The sequence below is a fragment of the Lepus europaeus genome, chromosome 18 (genome assembly GCF_033115175.1).
Source record: "Lepus europaeus isolate LE1 chromosome 18, mLepTim1.pri, whole genome shotgun sequence".
NCBI lineage: Eukaryota > Metazoa > Chordata > Mammalia > Lagomorpha > Leporidae > Lepus > Lepus europaeus.
Genome location: NC_084844.1, coordinates 41514479 through 41529914, shown reverse-complemented (window position 1 = coordinate 41529914; position 15436 = coordinate 41514479). Strand labels below are relative to the sequence as shown.

Genomic DNA, 15436 nt, shown 5'->3' with positions numbered 1-15436 from the left:
AGCTGAAATCACATTTGTGGATGTGTATCAGAATTGAACGTTACACATGTATTTGTGCAAAAAAGACATTTTCAAAATGAAACATGTAAAACTTCATTACAGATGAGCATTAATATGTGACCATTTGCAATGACCATTGTTAGTGAGCACTAATGTTGAATTCCAGTTAAGCAAAATATCACTCCAAAAAGAATTTCATTCTTCTCTTTTGTATCTCTGTATAGCAAAAATTATCCTGTTATTGTTATATTTTGAATTTCATTAATAGAATTTTGTGGAAATTTGATTTCACCTTGCTATTTAATACCTACACGATATCCCGGATTTTGCCTGCTAGTCCCAGAGCCTAAAATATTTACTATGTGGATCTTTTCAAAAAATAGTGCCAACCCTTGGCATAAGTAAATTATCTGAGTAATTCCTAATTCTGACTCTGGTTTGCTCTTCCTTATTCCTGATTTAATACTCCTTAATTGCGTCCTTGTTTCTAACTTTTAGTATTTCCCAGATTTGTCTAATAATAATAGCCACTTAGTATATTTTTTAATATTTATTTAGTTATTTATTTGAAAGTCAGAATTACACAGAGAGAACAGAGGCAGAGAGAGAGAGAGCGAGATCTTCCATCTGATGGTTCACTCCCGAATTGGCCGAAACAGCTGGAACTGTGCCAGGAGCCAGGAGTTTCTTCCGGGTCTCCCACAGGGGTGTAGGGACCCAAGGACTTGCGCCATCTTCCACTGCTTTCTCAGGCCATAGCAGAGAGCTGGATGGGAAGTGGAGCAGCCAGTTCTCGAACCAGTGCCCATATGGGATGCCGGCGATTCAGGCCAGGGTGTTAACCCATATGCCACAGTGCCTGACCCTAGTGTATTTATTTAAAAAAAAAAAAAAAAAAAAAAAAAGAGGCCGGCGCCCTGGCTTAACAGGCTAATCCTCCGCCTTGCGGCGCCAACACACCAGGTTCTAGTCCCGGTCGGGGCACCGATCCTGTCCCGGTTGCCCCTCTTCCAGGCCAGCTCTCTGCTGTGGCCAGGGAGTGCAGTGGAGGATGGCTCAAGTTCTTGGGCCCAGCACCCCATGCGAGACCAGGAGAAGCACCTGGCTCCTGCCATTGGATCAGCACAGTGCGCCGGCCGCAGCGCACCTACCGCTGCGGCCATTGGAGGGTGAACCAATGGCAAAAAGGAAGACCTTTCTCTCTGTCTCCCTCTACTGTCCACTCTGCCTGTCCAAAAAAAAAAAAAAATTCTATTCTGATTCTGTCCATAGATTTTATGAAATTTGGATTATAATCTTGTGTTACAGAGGTTACCTCTGAGGCATAATTAGTGGCGCACTAAATCCCCCTATTAGTTTGCTCTCAATTCTTTAATTGCTGTTTTGTTCTCAGACCTATTATTAGTTCTGCTAATCTGCTAATCCCCCGGCCCCTCCCAGTCCCACAAGAGTAGGACACCTTCTACCATCTGTTGTTCATTTCTTGAGTGGTCCTGCCTGATTGTGATGTTTTCAACTTTCAGACTGTATTGTGTTTTAGACATGTACAAGCTTGGAGTCTAAGCTTATACCAGAGTAGTTGATTTCTACAGCAGTAGAACCTGAACTGTAAATGTGTTTCCAGTGATGAGTCATTCTGTGTGACCCACATTATTCTGTTTGCCAAACAAAGAAAATTCTCAGAATGTTTATGGGAGGGTTTAAATGACTCAAATACAAAATATTTTAATTTAATAGTATTAAAATTTCCTACTTCATTGAGATATAATTTTTTTGACAGGCAGAGTTAGACAGTGAGAGAGCGACAGAGAGAAAGGTCTTTCTTCCATTGGTTCACCCCCCAAAATGGGCGCCATGGCCCGTGCACTGCACTGATCCAAAGCCAGGAGCCAGGTGCTTCCTCCTGGTCTCCCATGCGGGTGCAGGCCTAAGCACTTGGGCCATCTTCCACTGCCTTCCCGGGCCACAGCAGAGAGCTGGACTGGAAGAGGAGCAACCGGTACAGAACCTGGTGCCCCGACTGGGACTAGAACTTGGGGTGCTGGCACCGCCGGCAGAGGATTAGCCAAGTGAGCTGTGGTGCCGGCCAAAAATGACTACTTTCCCTGCACCGGCGTGGGAGACCAGGAGGAAGCACCTGGCTCCTGGCTTTGGATCAGCGCAATGCGCCGGCCGTGGCGCCCATTTGGGGGGGTGAACCAATGGAAGCAAGACTTTTTTCTCTGTCTCTCTCTATTAAAAAAAAAGAGAAAGTAGTCATTTTTTGGTGTTGTATTTTAAGGTGATAAGTATTTAAATATTCGGTATTTAACCGAATACCTTAGAGCAATTTAGCTTCTGATACATTTTCAATTTTAATGAAAAATATATCACCATTTATCTTTTTTTTTTTAAAAGATTTTTAAAATTTATTTGAAAAAGTTACAGAGAGAGGTAGAGAGAGAGAGAGAGAGAGAGAGACCAAAAGAGAGAGAGAGAAAAATCTCCCATCTCCCGGGTTATTCCTTGTATACCTACAACTTTTGTAGCTGGGCCAGGCTGAAGCCAGAAGCCAGGAACTCAGTTTGGGTCTTCCACATGGGTGGCAGGGACTCAGCTCCTTGAGCCAGCTTTGCTGCCTCCCACGGTGCACATTAGCAGGTACAGGGCCAGGGCTGGATTGTCAGCACTGATATGAGATGCAGGCATCCCAGGCAACCTATTAGACTTTGTGCCTAATACCCCTACAAAGTACTATTTTTTCAATTAACGAAAATCACTTACCACCCAAAAATTTTATTTATTTATTTATTTATTTATTTATTTATTTATTTTTATTCTTTGACAGGCAGAGTGGACAGTGAGAGAGAGACAGAGAGAAAGGTCTTCCTTTTTGCCGTTGGTTCACCCTCCAATGGCCGCCGCGGTAGCGCGCTGCGGCCGGCGCACCGCGCTGTTCCGATGGCAGGAGCCAGGTGCTTCTCCTGGTCTCCCATGGGGTGCAGGGCCCAAGGACTTGGGCCATCCTCCACTGCACTCCCTGGCCACAGCAGAGAGCTGGCCTGGAAGAGGGGCAACCGGGACAGGATCGGTGCCCCGACCGGGACTAGAACCCGGTGTGCCGGCGCCGCAAGGCGGAGGATTAGCCTGTTGAGCCACGACGCCGGCCCAAAAATTTTATTTTTGGGTTCTGTTTAGGATATCATTTTTTTAAAGATTTATTTACTTGAAAAAGTTACACAGAGAGAGAAGGAGAGGCAGAGAGAAGAGAGAGAGATCTTCTATCCACTGGTTCACTCCCCAATTGGCTGCAGTGGCTGGAACTGCACCGATCCGAAGCCAAGAGCCAGGAGTTTCTTCTGGGTCTCCCACATGGGTGCAGGGGCCCAAGGATTTCGCTCATCCTCCACTGCTTTACCAGGCCACATCAGAGAGCTGGATAGGAAGTGGAGCAGCTGGGACTTGAACCGGTGCCCATATGGGATTCTGGCATTTCAGTCCAGGGCGTTAGCCCGCTGCACCACAGCACCGGCCCCTAGTATATTATTCTAACTGCTGTTACTTTTGGAAATATTTAGATGTTCTATAGCATTTTTTTAAAAGGAAGTAAAGAAAACAATTTAATCCTTATTAATCTTGAATCTATAATAGAAGGATCACATTTCTAGAGGCAGTATCTTACCATAGATTATTAAAAAAAAATAAGTCCTCAGGGGCAGGTGTTGTGGGCAACAGGTTAAGCTACCACTTGTGATACTCACATCCCATATTGGGGTACCAGTCTAAGACCTGGCTGCTCTGCTTCCAGTCCAGATTCCTGCTAATGTACACCCTGGGAGATGGTAGATGATGGCTCAAGTGGTTGGAATCTTTTTTACCATGTGGGAGACATGAATGGAGTTCCTGGCTCCTGGTTTTAGCCCTATGTAGCTCTAGTGTTGCATGCATTTGGGGAGTGAACCAGCATGAAAGATCTCTCTCTCTTCCTCACTCTTTTGCTCTCTTGCTCTTACTCTGCCTTTCAAGTAGATGAAAATAAGCAAACATTTAAAAAATAAAGTAAAATAAAAACTGAGTCACTCATGATAGTAACTGTTATAGATTATATAGAGTTGATTAGTACTTTTTTTTTTTTTTGACAGGCAGAGTGGATAGTGAGAGAGAGAGACAGAGAGAGAGAGAGAAAGGTCTTCCTTTTTGCCATTGGTTCACCCTCCAATGGCCGCTGCGGCCGGCGCATCTCGCTGATCCGAAGCCAGGAGCCAGGTGCTTCTCCTGGTCTCCCATGCAGGTGCAGGGCCCAAGGACTTGGGCCATCCTCCACTGCCTTCCCGGGCCATAGCAGAGAGCTGGCCTGGAAGAGGGGCAACTGGCATAGAATCTGGCGCCCCAACCAGGACTAGAACCCGGTGTGCCGGCGCCGCAAGGCAGAGGATTAGCCTGTTAAGCCATGGCGCCAGCCTGATTAGTACTCTTACAAAGGAAGCCCAACCCAGTGTTTGGCTTACTTTCTCATTTCCCTCTAATGTCTTTATATTTTATGTGTTGTCTTTTTCGCAGTACATCAAATTGCTCTTGGAGAGACCCTGTTTAAAATAAAAAAGTTAGGTATCTGTATATATTTAGATGATAATGCTTTCATAATTTTAAAAAGATTTATTTATTTGGAAGGCAGAATGACAGAGAGGAGAGGTATAGAGATAGCATTCTCCTATCCACTGGCTTACTTTCCAAACGTCCATGACAGCAAAGGCTGTTCCAGGCTGTATCCAGGAGCCAAGAACTCCCATCCTGGTCTCCCAGGTGGGTGGCAGGAACTCAAACACATGGGCCATCATCTGCTGCCTGCCATGCAGTTGGATTGGAAACAGAGTAGCCAGGACTTGAAGCAGGCACCCTGACATGGGACCGGGGTGTCAAAAATGGTAGCTTAACTTGCTGCACTACAGGGTCCACCCCTACTTTCCTCCTTTTTAAGTAATTTATTTTCTGTGTTTGAACTTGATAGCATGATCAATGCTGTCACCCTTACCATTTTGCTTGGGGTAGCTATATGACTCAGGTCATAAGCTAACAAGTACACATTTCTTCACCTTGCCATCTCATCTCTCTGATTCTGATGGCTTTACAAGAAATTTGTTTCTGAGTTGAAACAAAGTTCAAAGGTCTTCCTGAAAGTTTCATTTTCTTCTCAGAGTTCTTGACAGACTAGAAGCATGTGGGCCTTATTTTTAAACAAACAATTATTCTACCCAATCTAAATTCTAGGACAAAAATTAAGGGAGCTGTCAAAATATATTTCCAGCAGTGTTACTTCCAAAAGGTTTAGAGTCACAAAAGTCAGGGTCTTTTGTTTATTGTAAATAATGCTTAAAATAAGTTAGTAAATGTCCTTCACAGCTAATAACCAGTGATATTTCACCATCTGTTTGTGAATTAGCACAGATAAAAACTGTTACCAGAAAGTCTTTGGCCATATTCAGAAGCTGGGGAGGAAGGCTCTTAGTGCTTTAAGTAAGTCAGCTCAAATTCTTTATGGAATGAGGAGGAGGATATAAATAAACAAATAGTTCTTTTTTTGTGTAACTGAAAGCATGAATCTCTCCTCGGGATGAAGTTCCTTTTTATCCTCAGAGTCATGAGAAGAGGGTTTGATCATTTTCAGGTATCAGTCCAAGTAAATATTGCCTCATTTACTTAAAAAGGCTTTAGTATAAAAGCAAATGGCTTTGCTTTAGATCATTTTTCTTGTTGGTTGTATTTGATGTTATGTGAAAACAATCAGAATTATTCCCAGCATTACTTATGAAAATCGTATTTTAATTCAACTAGTTATTTGTGTGTTTTTTTTTTAAATGATTTACAGATGAAACCAGCCTGCATAAAAGCCCTTACTCGTATATTTAAAATATCTGATCAGGATAATGATGGCACTCTGAATGATGCTGAACTCAACTTCTTTCAGGTAGCTGTATTTTGTTTCACTTGATGGCAGATCTTTGTCTTCCTTTGTTGATAAAAACTATGGAAAGTGTACTAGCTTAAGCAGCACATTGAGAAACGTGTATCTCTTCATATAAACACTGTCTTTCACATCAAGTGATGTAAGTCTAAGAATTGACGGAACTCTGATAGCTTCATTTCATGATATACAATGAATGTATTAAGGATGACTTGAAGGCTGAGTTAATACAAAGTGCAGACTATCCTGATTTAGGTTTTATCTTTTGATTGCAACCCTTCTTTTTTATGTTGCTTTGTACATTGTTTTAAATTATCTGAGGTTTTGATGCTAGTGTGTTTTTAAACTTTTTTTTTTTTTTTTTTGTTAGAGAATTTGTTTCAACACTCCATTAGCTCCTCAAGCACTGGAAGATGTCAAGAATGTAGTCAGAAAACATATAAGTGATGGTGTGGCTGACAGTGGATTGACACTCAAAGGTGAGAGAATGGTGTTTTCCCCCATTTTTGAACTTAGTATTTTCAAAATTTGGCAGCAGGTGAAAGTCTTTATAGAATTATTCATATTTCATGGGAATGCTAGTATTTACTGTTACACCTAAAATTTGACTTGGATCTTTAACAGTTGTAGGAAATAAGCCATTGGTGGGGATTATCATATTACTGTCAGAATTAATTTGAGGTAAGGAAATTGGTTGGATCTCAGAGATGTAGATCCACCTGAGGGAAAGAGATATGTGGAACAAATTTATATTAAAATTCTTCCTGCCCGTAAGCAGCCTTTAAATAAAAATCACTTCTAGGAAATTTTGTCTACAAGTTAAATTTACCAAATGTAGAATGTTCTCATTGAATATATAAGGATACTTCAAAAAATTTCTGGCAATAGCATTAAAAAGATAATTTTGGCCAGCAACACGGCTCAATAGGCTAATCCTCCGCCTTGCGGTGCTGGCACACCGGGTTCTAGTCCCGGTCGGGGCTCTGGATTCTGTCCCGGTTGCCCCTCTTCCAGGCCAGCTCTCTGCTGTGGCCCGGGAGTGCAGTGGAGGATGGCCTAAGTGCTTGGGCCCTGCACCCCATGGGAGACCAGGAGAAGCACCTGGCTCCTGCCATTGGATCAGCGGGATATGCCGGCCGCAGCACACTGGCCGCGGCGGCCATTGGAGGGTGAACCAACAGCAAAGGAAGACCTTTCTCTCTGTCTCTCTCTCTCACTATCCACTCTGCCTGTCAAAAAAAAAAAAAAAAAAAAAAAAAAAGATAATTTTGGTGCAAAATTCTGGCCTCAGAATTATCCCTGAAGGCATTTGGATCTGGCTGAAGAGCCCATGAGAGTATTTTAGGCATGAAAAGCCAAGACACTCTGGCAAAAACAAGTAAACAAACAAAAAAACACCTACATGAAAGATCTCAGGCTGGCACCGTGGCTTAACAGGCTAATCCTCCGCCTTGTGGCGCCAGCACACCGGGTTCTAGTCCCGGTTGGGGCACTGGATTCTATCCCGGTTGCCCCTTTTCCAGGCCAGCTCTCTGCTATGGCCCGGGAAGGCAGTGGAGGATGGCCCAAGTGCTTGGGCCCTGCACCCGCATGGGAAACCAGGAGAAGCACCTGGCTCCTGCCATCGGATCAGTGAGATGCGCCGGCCGCAGTGGCCATTGGAGGGTGAACCAAGGGCAAAAAGGAAGACCTTTCTCTCTGTCTCTCTCTCTCTCACTATCTACTCTGCCTGTCAAAAAAAAAAAAAAAGCCGGTGCAGTGGCTCAGTAGGCTAATCCTCCGCCTTACGGCGCCGGCACACCGGGTTCTAGTCCCGGTCGGGGCACCGATCCTGTCCCGGTTGCCCCTCTTCCAGGCCAGCTCTCTGCTGTGGCCAGGGAGTGCAGTGGAGGATGGCCCAAGTGTTTGGGCTCTGCACCCCATGGGAGACCAGGAGAAGCACCTGGCTCCTGCCATCGGAACAGCGCGGTGCGCCGCCCGCAGCGGCGGCCATTAGAGGGTGAACCAACGGCAAAGGAAGACCTTTCTCTCTGTCTCTCTCTCTCTCTCACTGTCCACTCTGCCTGTCAAAAAAAAAAAAAAAAAAAAAAATCCCTGCGGGTGAGATCCCAGTGGAAAGAATGGACCATCAAAGAAGGAGGTACCTTTCTCTGAAGGGAGAACTTCCACTTTGACTATGACCTTGTCTAAATAAGATCGGAGTTGGCGAACTCAAAAGGCTTCCATAGCCTTGGCAACTCATGACAAGACCCTAGGGTGATTACTGACACCATAAACAAGAGTGTCAGTTGTTAAGTCAACAATAGTAGTCACTGTGCACTTACTCCTCATGTAGGATCTCTGTCCTTAATGTGTTGTACAATGTGAATTAATGCTATAACTAGTACTCAAACAGCATTTTACACTTTGTGTTTCTGTGTGGGTGCAAACTGTTGAAATCTTTACTTAACATATACTAAATTGATCTTCTATATATAAAGAGAATTGAAAATGAATCTTGATGTGAATGGAATGGGAGAGGGAGCGGGAGATGGGAGGGTTGCGGGTGGGAGGGAAGTTATGGGGTGGAAGCCATTGTAATCCATAAGCTGTACTTTGGAAATTTACATTTAAAAGTTAGAAAACATTTTTTTTACGATCCATGTGTAGTTTATGACCTTTTTGAAATACCCTTATATATAGTATAATAAAAAGTGAAATTGAAAAGCAGAATTTTTCCATTATAGAAATAAGCTCAAAGATCTGTGAAACTTTTTTTTTTTTTAAGATTTATTTATTTATTTGAAAGGTAGAGTTACAGAGAGAGAGAGAAGGAGAGAGAAGGAGAGAGGCAGAGAGCGAACACAAGATCTTCTAGTTGCTGGCTCACTTTCCAAATGGCCACAACAGCTGGACTGATCTCAAGCCAGGACCAGGAACCAGGAGCCTCCTCCAGGTCTCCCGCATGGGTACAGGGGCCCAAGCACTAGGGCCATCCTTTACTGCTTTCTCAGACCATTAACAGGGAGCTGGACTGGAAGTAGAGTAGTTAGGACTTGAACCGGCGGCCATATGGGATGTACCCTATGGTGTACCTGGTATACCACAGTGCTGGCCTCTGTAAAACATTTTTCTGTGCTTATCTCAGGCAACTTTGTGAAGGTGATTGTATTCCTTGAGATGTAATTTTGGCCTCATCCACTGCTTTCCCTTGTGGAACATGGTGTGTATGTGAAACAGCTCTAAAATGAGCTGTGTTTCATTGAGACACTTGAGAATTTTATTTTGACCTTAGCTATGCAAAAATAGTCTATGTATGTTCACAAATTTGGCTCCTGCCGTTGTGTGTTGTATGCTTTTCCCCCATGTGATTCTGTACCCTTTTTCCTATCAGTTGTATTTACCAACTGACTTTATTTCAGGTTTTCTCTTTTTACACACACTTTTTATCCAGAGAGGGAGACATGAAACTACTTGGACTGTGCTTCGACGATTTGGTTATGACGATGATCTGGATTTGACACCTGAGTATTTATTCCCCCTGTATGTACCTTTGGTTTTCTAATTGATTTCCTTGGCAATTCTTTTTAAGTATGATTTAGCTCATAAATAGGTAGGCCTCAAGCTACTCAGGAATAATTTAGAATTAAAACGGTTTTGTATCAAGATTTCTCAACCTTGGTACTATGCAAATTTTAGATCAGATAATTATGTGTTGTAGCACCTGTCCTGTGCATTATAGGGTATTTAGACCATCCTTATTTGCCAGTGACACTTCCTCCCCTGGTTTTGACAACCAAAAATGTCTCCGGAAGTTGCCTCATATCCCCTCAGAAGCAAAATTGTCACCAGTTGACAGCCAGTGATTTATAGCATGGCTCAAACTTTCCCTCTTCTCGTTGAGATTATGCAGGAATATACTTTGTTATTCGAGGGAGGAGGGAAAAACATGCTGGACAATCTTGGTTTTGTGGTTAGGAGATCAGAGATATGTTGGTAGGCATTTTTCTTTACTCTTATCAGGTCTTCTCTACAAAGATTCTTAATAGCTCAGGATAAATTGTTTTTCCTAAACAACTGGTCTCTTTTTGGTTATTTTCCTTTGATAATATTTATGTTTAGGTTCTATTTGTATAAAAGTGAACCCAGTGCCACCCCTAAATAGGAGACTGTTTTGTCTCAGGTTTTTTCTTCTGTGGTCGAAGAAAGTTGGCTTTTCAGAGGTAACAAGAAACACACACACACACACACATACTTTTTATTAACATATAATGCTTCTATATATATATATTTTTGACAGGCAGAGTAGACAGTGAGAGAGAAAGACAGAGAGAAAGGTCTTCCTTTTGCTGTTGGTTCACCCTCCAATGGCTGCCGTGGCCAGCGCACTGTGGCCGGGGCATTGCGCTGATCCAAAGCCAGGAGCCAGGTGCCTCTCCTGGTCTGCCATGTGGGTGCAGGGCCCAAGGACTTGGGCCATCTCCACTGCACTCCCGGGCCACAGCAGAGAGCTGGCCTGGAAGAGGGGCAACCGGGACAGAATCCAGCACCCCGACCAGATCTAGAACCTGGTTTGCTGGCACCGCAGGCAGAGGATTAGCCTAGTGAGCCATGGTGCCGGCCCAATGCTTGTGTATTTTTAAAAAGATTTATTTTATTTATTTGAAAGGCAGAGTTACAAAGAGAGAGGAAGAAAGGGAGAGAGATCAATCTTCCATCCACTGGTTCACTCTCCAGATGGCTGCAATGGCCAGGCTGAAGCCAAAAGCTAGGGGCTTTATCCATGTCTCTCACATGAGTGCAGCAGCCCAAGCCCTTGAGCCATCCTCTGCTGCTTTCCCAAGCACATAAGCAGGGAGTTGGATTGGAAGTGGAGCAGCCAAGACTGAAACTGGTGCTCATATGGGATGCTGGCATTGCAAATGTCAGCTTAAGCTGCTGCACCATGAGGCCAGCCCTGATTGCACGCTAATTTATTTATTTATTTTGTTTAAAGATTTATTTTATTTATTTGAAAGACAGAGTTATAGAGAGAGGTAGAGATAGAAAGAGAGAGATCTTCCATTCACTGGTTCACTCCCCAAATGACTGCAACGGCCAGAGCTGAGTTGATCCAAAGCCAGGAGCCAGGAGCTTCTTCCGGGTCTCCCACGCGGGTGCAGGGGCCCAAGCACTTGGGCCATCTTCTATTGCTTTCCCAGGCCATAGCAGAGAGCTGGATCGGAAGAGGAACAGCCGGGACTCAAACTGGCGCCCATATGAGATGCCAGTACTGCAGGCTGGGGCTTTAATCCGCTGTACCACAGCGCTGGTCCTAGGGGGCAGAACTCTTTCTGACTGGATTCCTGGTCCATTCATCAGTTCTGACTTCAAACTTGCCTTATCTAATTACTTCAAGTGAATTTCCCAGAATTTTCCATAAGTATATAGTGAATTAATGAATTTGGCCTGAGACCTTTTCATTGAGTTTTCTGTGCCATTTACATGGGCAGTTAAATTCCCTAGGAGGTTGTTTATTGGTTTCTTTCTTTCTTTCTTTCTTTTTATTTTTGACAGGCAGAGTGGACAGTAGAGGGAGACAGAGAGAAAGGTCTTCCTTTTTGCCATTGGTTCACCCTCCAGTGGCCGCTGCGGTAGGCGCGCTGCGGCCGGCGCACCGCGCTGTTCCAATGGCAGGAGCCAGGTGCTTCTCCTGGTCTCCCATGGGGTGCAGGGCCCAAGGACTTGGGCCACCCTCCACTGCACTCCCTGGCCACAGCAGAGAGCTGGCCTGAAAGCGGGGCAACCGGGACAGGATCGGTGCCCCAACCGGGACTAGAACCTGGTGTGCTGGCGCCGCAAGGCAGAGGATTAGCCTGTTAAGCCATGGCGCCGGCCTGTTTATTGGTTTCTTAAGTGTGAGAGTTAGAAACACTGTCTGTTACAGCTTTGTGGCTTAACATAAACATCTCTTTGAGTTTCTTTGTGCTCTCTACCTTTGATTTTCTGAAAAATAGCTCCCTAGAACCACTTCTTGCATCTCTCTGGCTTTCTTACTAACCTCTCTGCTCCATTGCTACTCGATTAGTAGGTATAAAATACAAATTTGACCATGTCACTTCTCTTCAAGACACAGGATAAAGCCCAGGCTTCTCAGCACGGTATATGTGGTCACTCATGCAGCTGTTGCTCACCCCTGCCTTCATTTTAGAAGTAAATACCAAACTATTTATAGCCCAGCAAACATATGTTTTTCTTTCTTCAGGCTTTCACCCATGCTGTTTTCATTGCTGCCCCTAGCTTATTAATGCCTCTTGTCCTTCAAGTCTCCATTCAGACAAGTGTCCCACCCTCAGGCCAGAGGTGTCCTCTTCCCTGCGGGCTCCTCTAGGGTCTTGGCACTTGCCTTCTCCTGTTCAGATCAGTTCGTGGCCCACCACTAGCTTGAATGTTGTTCCTTACAAAGTCTGAAACATGTCTTGTTTTTGTTCCCACAGCACCTAGCTCAATATACTTGATTAGTAATTACTGAACTGAATTTAGGGTGGATAAAAAGATCAAATTAGGCAGAAACAGTATCTCTTCACATTGCTTTCAACTCACTATAATATTGCCATTAGATAAAGGCCATAAGTGCGACTTACAATGTGTTTATAGGAAAAACAGACTCATACAGTTTAATAAGTATTATTTATACAATTTTTATTTCAACCTGTCTTTCTGATTTAAGAAACCTTTATGTGTCACTTTGGAATGACTGTTGTTACGATCTTCTGAGGAGTGCCATAACCACTCCAAAGGCTTGCCTGGGAGTCTCAGTGGCCCCAGTGTAAATGATGTCATCCCACAGAGAGGCTTGTGGCAGTTTTATATTCACTTCTTAGATTTTTATATTTGACTAATCATTTTTTTTCTTAAACTTTTTCATAAATAGGCTAAAAATACCTCCTGACTGCACTACTGAATTAAATCATCATGCATATTTGTTTCTCCAGAGCACCTTTGACAAGCATGATTTGGTAAGCTTTTAACTGCAGCTTTGCCTGATATGTGATAGAATATTTTTCTATGAATGACTTAACCTTCTTAGCAATAGAATGTTTATTTCATGTAGCCTAAAACTGCCAAAGTTCTGTAACTTAAGTTAGCAAAAATATTTTCTGTTTACTTTTATTATTTTTTTCAAGATGAAAATAGCCTAGTTTCTGATAGATTTCTTTTTTAGGTTTTCCTACAAATGTGTGAGGAATTTTCTTGCTAAAATGTAAACTTTTATCATTTGTCATTTGTAATTAGGTTTTAGAAGCATGGGTTTGGGAGTTATTCTCTTAGATGTAAATATTGTGTTGCATTTTGTTCTTCCTTGTATGTAAGTATTATATGTTCTTCCTTGTGTGTCTTCAGGATAGGGACTGTGCTTTGTCACCCGATGAGCTTAAAGACTTATTTAAAGTTTTCCCTTACATACCGTGGGGGCCAGACGTGAATAACACAGTTTGTACAAATGAAAGAGGCTGGATAACCTACCAGGGATTCCTTTCACAATGGACGTGAGTATGGAGCTCACCTCTTTCTTCTAGAGTTACAGTTAGTTTAAAATCATGATGTATTACAATAGTTACATTGTAAGCCTTACTGATCTTAAGAAATGCTTCAGGCCAGCGCCATGGCTCAATAGGCTAATCCTCCGCCTTGCGGCGCCGGCATACCGGGTTCTAGTCCTGGTCGGGGCGCCGGATTCTATCCCGGTTGTCCCTCTTCCAGGCCAGCTCTCTGCTATGGCCCGGGAGTACAGTGGAGGATGACCCAAGTCCTTGGCCCTGCACCCCATGGGAGACCAGGATGAGTACCTGGCTTCTGGCTTTGGATCAGTGCAGTGCGCCGGCCGCAGCATGGTGGCCGCGGTGGCCATTGGAGGGTGATCCAACGGCAAAGGAAGACCTTTCTCTCTGTCTCTCTCTCTCTCTCACTATCCACTCTACCTGTCAAAAATTTTAAAAAAAAAGAAAAAAGAAAGAAATGCTTCAGTCATAGCTGCCTCTCAGCAGGGTTTATGGAGCTGCTGATATCTCTAAGATGCACTGTTGAGGTTATCAGGAACAGATAATTTTCTTGTGCATGATATACAGGAAAACAGTAATAAGCCGTACATGACAACTGAAGTAAATTTTAGTGCTCTTGATTGATAAATGCAATTGGATCTTTCGTGGTTGTTGCATAGTTGTTACTCTTCTTCCACAATACTTGTATTTTATGACACTGGAGACTTACTTTGCATTTTTCATTGTTACTTGTTTTTAAAGAACCTTTAGTAAGATTTAGCACGAATTTGTCTACAACCTAGTTATAGCATGGTTAACTTTGTAATGAGTGTGTTAAGGGAATCCTGTGGTCCTGTATGATGACATAATTGCTTTAGCTGTGGTGAAACTAACTTCTTTAGCATTAGGGACTTTTCTTTTTTCAAGCATGTAAAAAAGGTTAACTAATTTCAGGTGTCTTTCAGTTGTTTTTGTGCTTTGTTAAATCTTTCCAAATTTATTTATTTATCATTATGCCCTCAACTAACCAATATTTGCAGGACACTGTACATTAACTTGGGAAACAGGTAATATAAAATATTCCATTCTCTAGATTTTACTAGCTACCCACTGCTCATCAGTATGTCCTTGCTCTCTCTGGCAGTTGGAGTAGATAGAGGAACTCCCCCCACCTCACCCAACCCCCACCATCTTACATCCCCCTCCCCATCTTCTCTGCCTGAAGAATGCATTTTACAAAAAGCCGCAGTTGGCACATAGAAAATTAAAGCCACCTGACAAAAATATATGAGTTGGGTGAATAAAACTTTCTGAGCTGTTGGAATTTTTATTTTCTATTAGTGTTCATTTGGGAAGATTTTCTAATTTAAACTCTGTTTCCTAGGCTCACAACCTATTTAGATGTACAGCGGTGCCTTGAGTATTTGGGCTATTTGGGCTATTCAATATTGACTGAACAAGAGTCTCAAGCTTCAGCCATTACAGGTTAGTATCTGGATACTATTCCACACAAAAGTAGAAACATTTTTTAAAATGTGTTTATTTTATTTGAAAGGCAAAGTTACAGAGAGAGGGGAGACAGAGGTCTTCCATCTGCTGGTTCACTCCTAAATGGATGCAATGGCTGGGTGGGGCTGGGCTGGGTTGAAGCCAGGAGCCTTGTTTTTTTTTTTTTTTTTTAATTTTTTAAACTTTTTTTTAAAAGATTGATTTATTTATTTGAAAGTCAGAGTTACACAGAGGGAGAAGGAGAGTCAGAGAGAGAGAGAGGTCTTCCATTCACTGGTTCACTCCCCAGTTGGCCGCAATATCAGGAGCTGCGCATATCTGAAGCCAGGAGCCAGGAGCTTCTTCCAGGTCTCCCACGTGGGTACAGGGGCCCAAGGAGTTGGGCCATTTTCTACTGCTTTTCTAGGCTACAACAGAGAGCTGGATGGGAAGTGGAGCAGCTGGGTCTTGAACCGTCACCCATATAGGATGCTGGCACTGCTGGTGG

General features: G+C 43.3%; 1 protein-coding gene across 6 annotated transcripts in view; it reads left to right on the top strand.

The window, feature by feature from the left end:
- Positions 1 to 15436, top strand: part of RHOT1 (ras homolog family member T1) — a 92168-nt gene that overhangs the window by 47182 nt on the left and 29550 nt on the right. For all 6 annotated transcript variants that reach the window (XM_062174978.1, XM_062174980.1, XM_062174981.1 and 3 more), the window contains exons 9-14: positions 5846 to 5944; positions 6312 to 6420; positions 9343 to 9463; positions 12834 to 12918; positions 13304 to 13449; positions 14825 to 14925. In XM_062174978.1, the coding sequence (XP_062030962.1) occupies positions 5846 to 5944; positions 6312 to 6420; positions 9343 to 9463; positions 12834 to 12918; positions 13304 to 13449; positions 14825 to 14925 (661 nt within the window). The remainder of the gene's footprint in view (positions 1 to 5845; positions 5945 to 6311; positions 6421 to 9342; positions 9464 to 12833; positions 12919 to 13303; positions 13450 to 14824; positions 14926 to 15436) is intronic.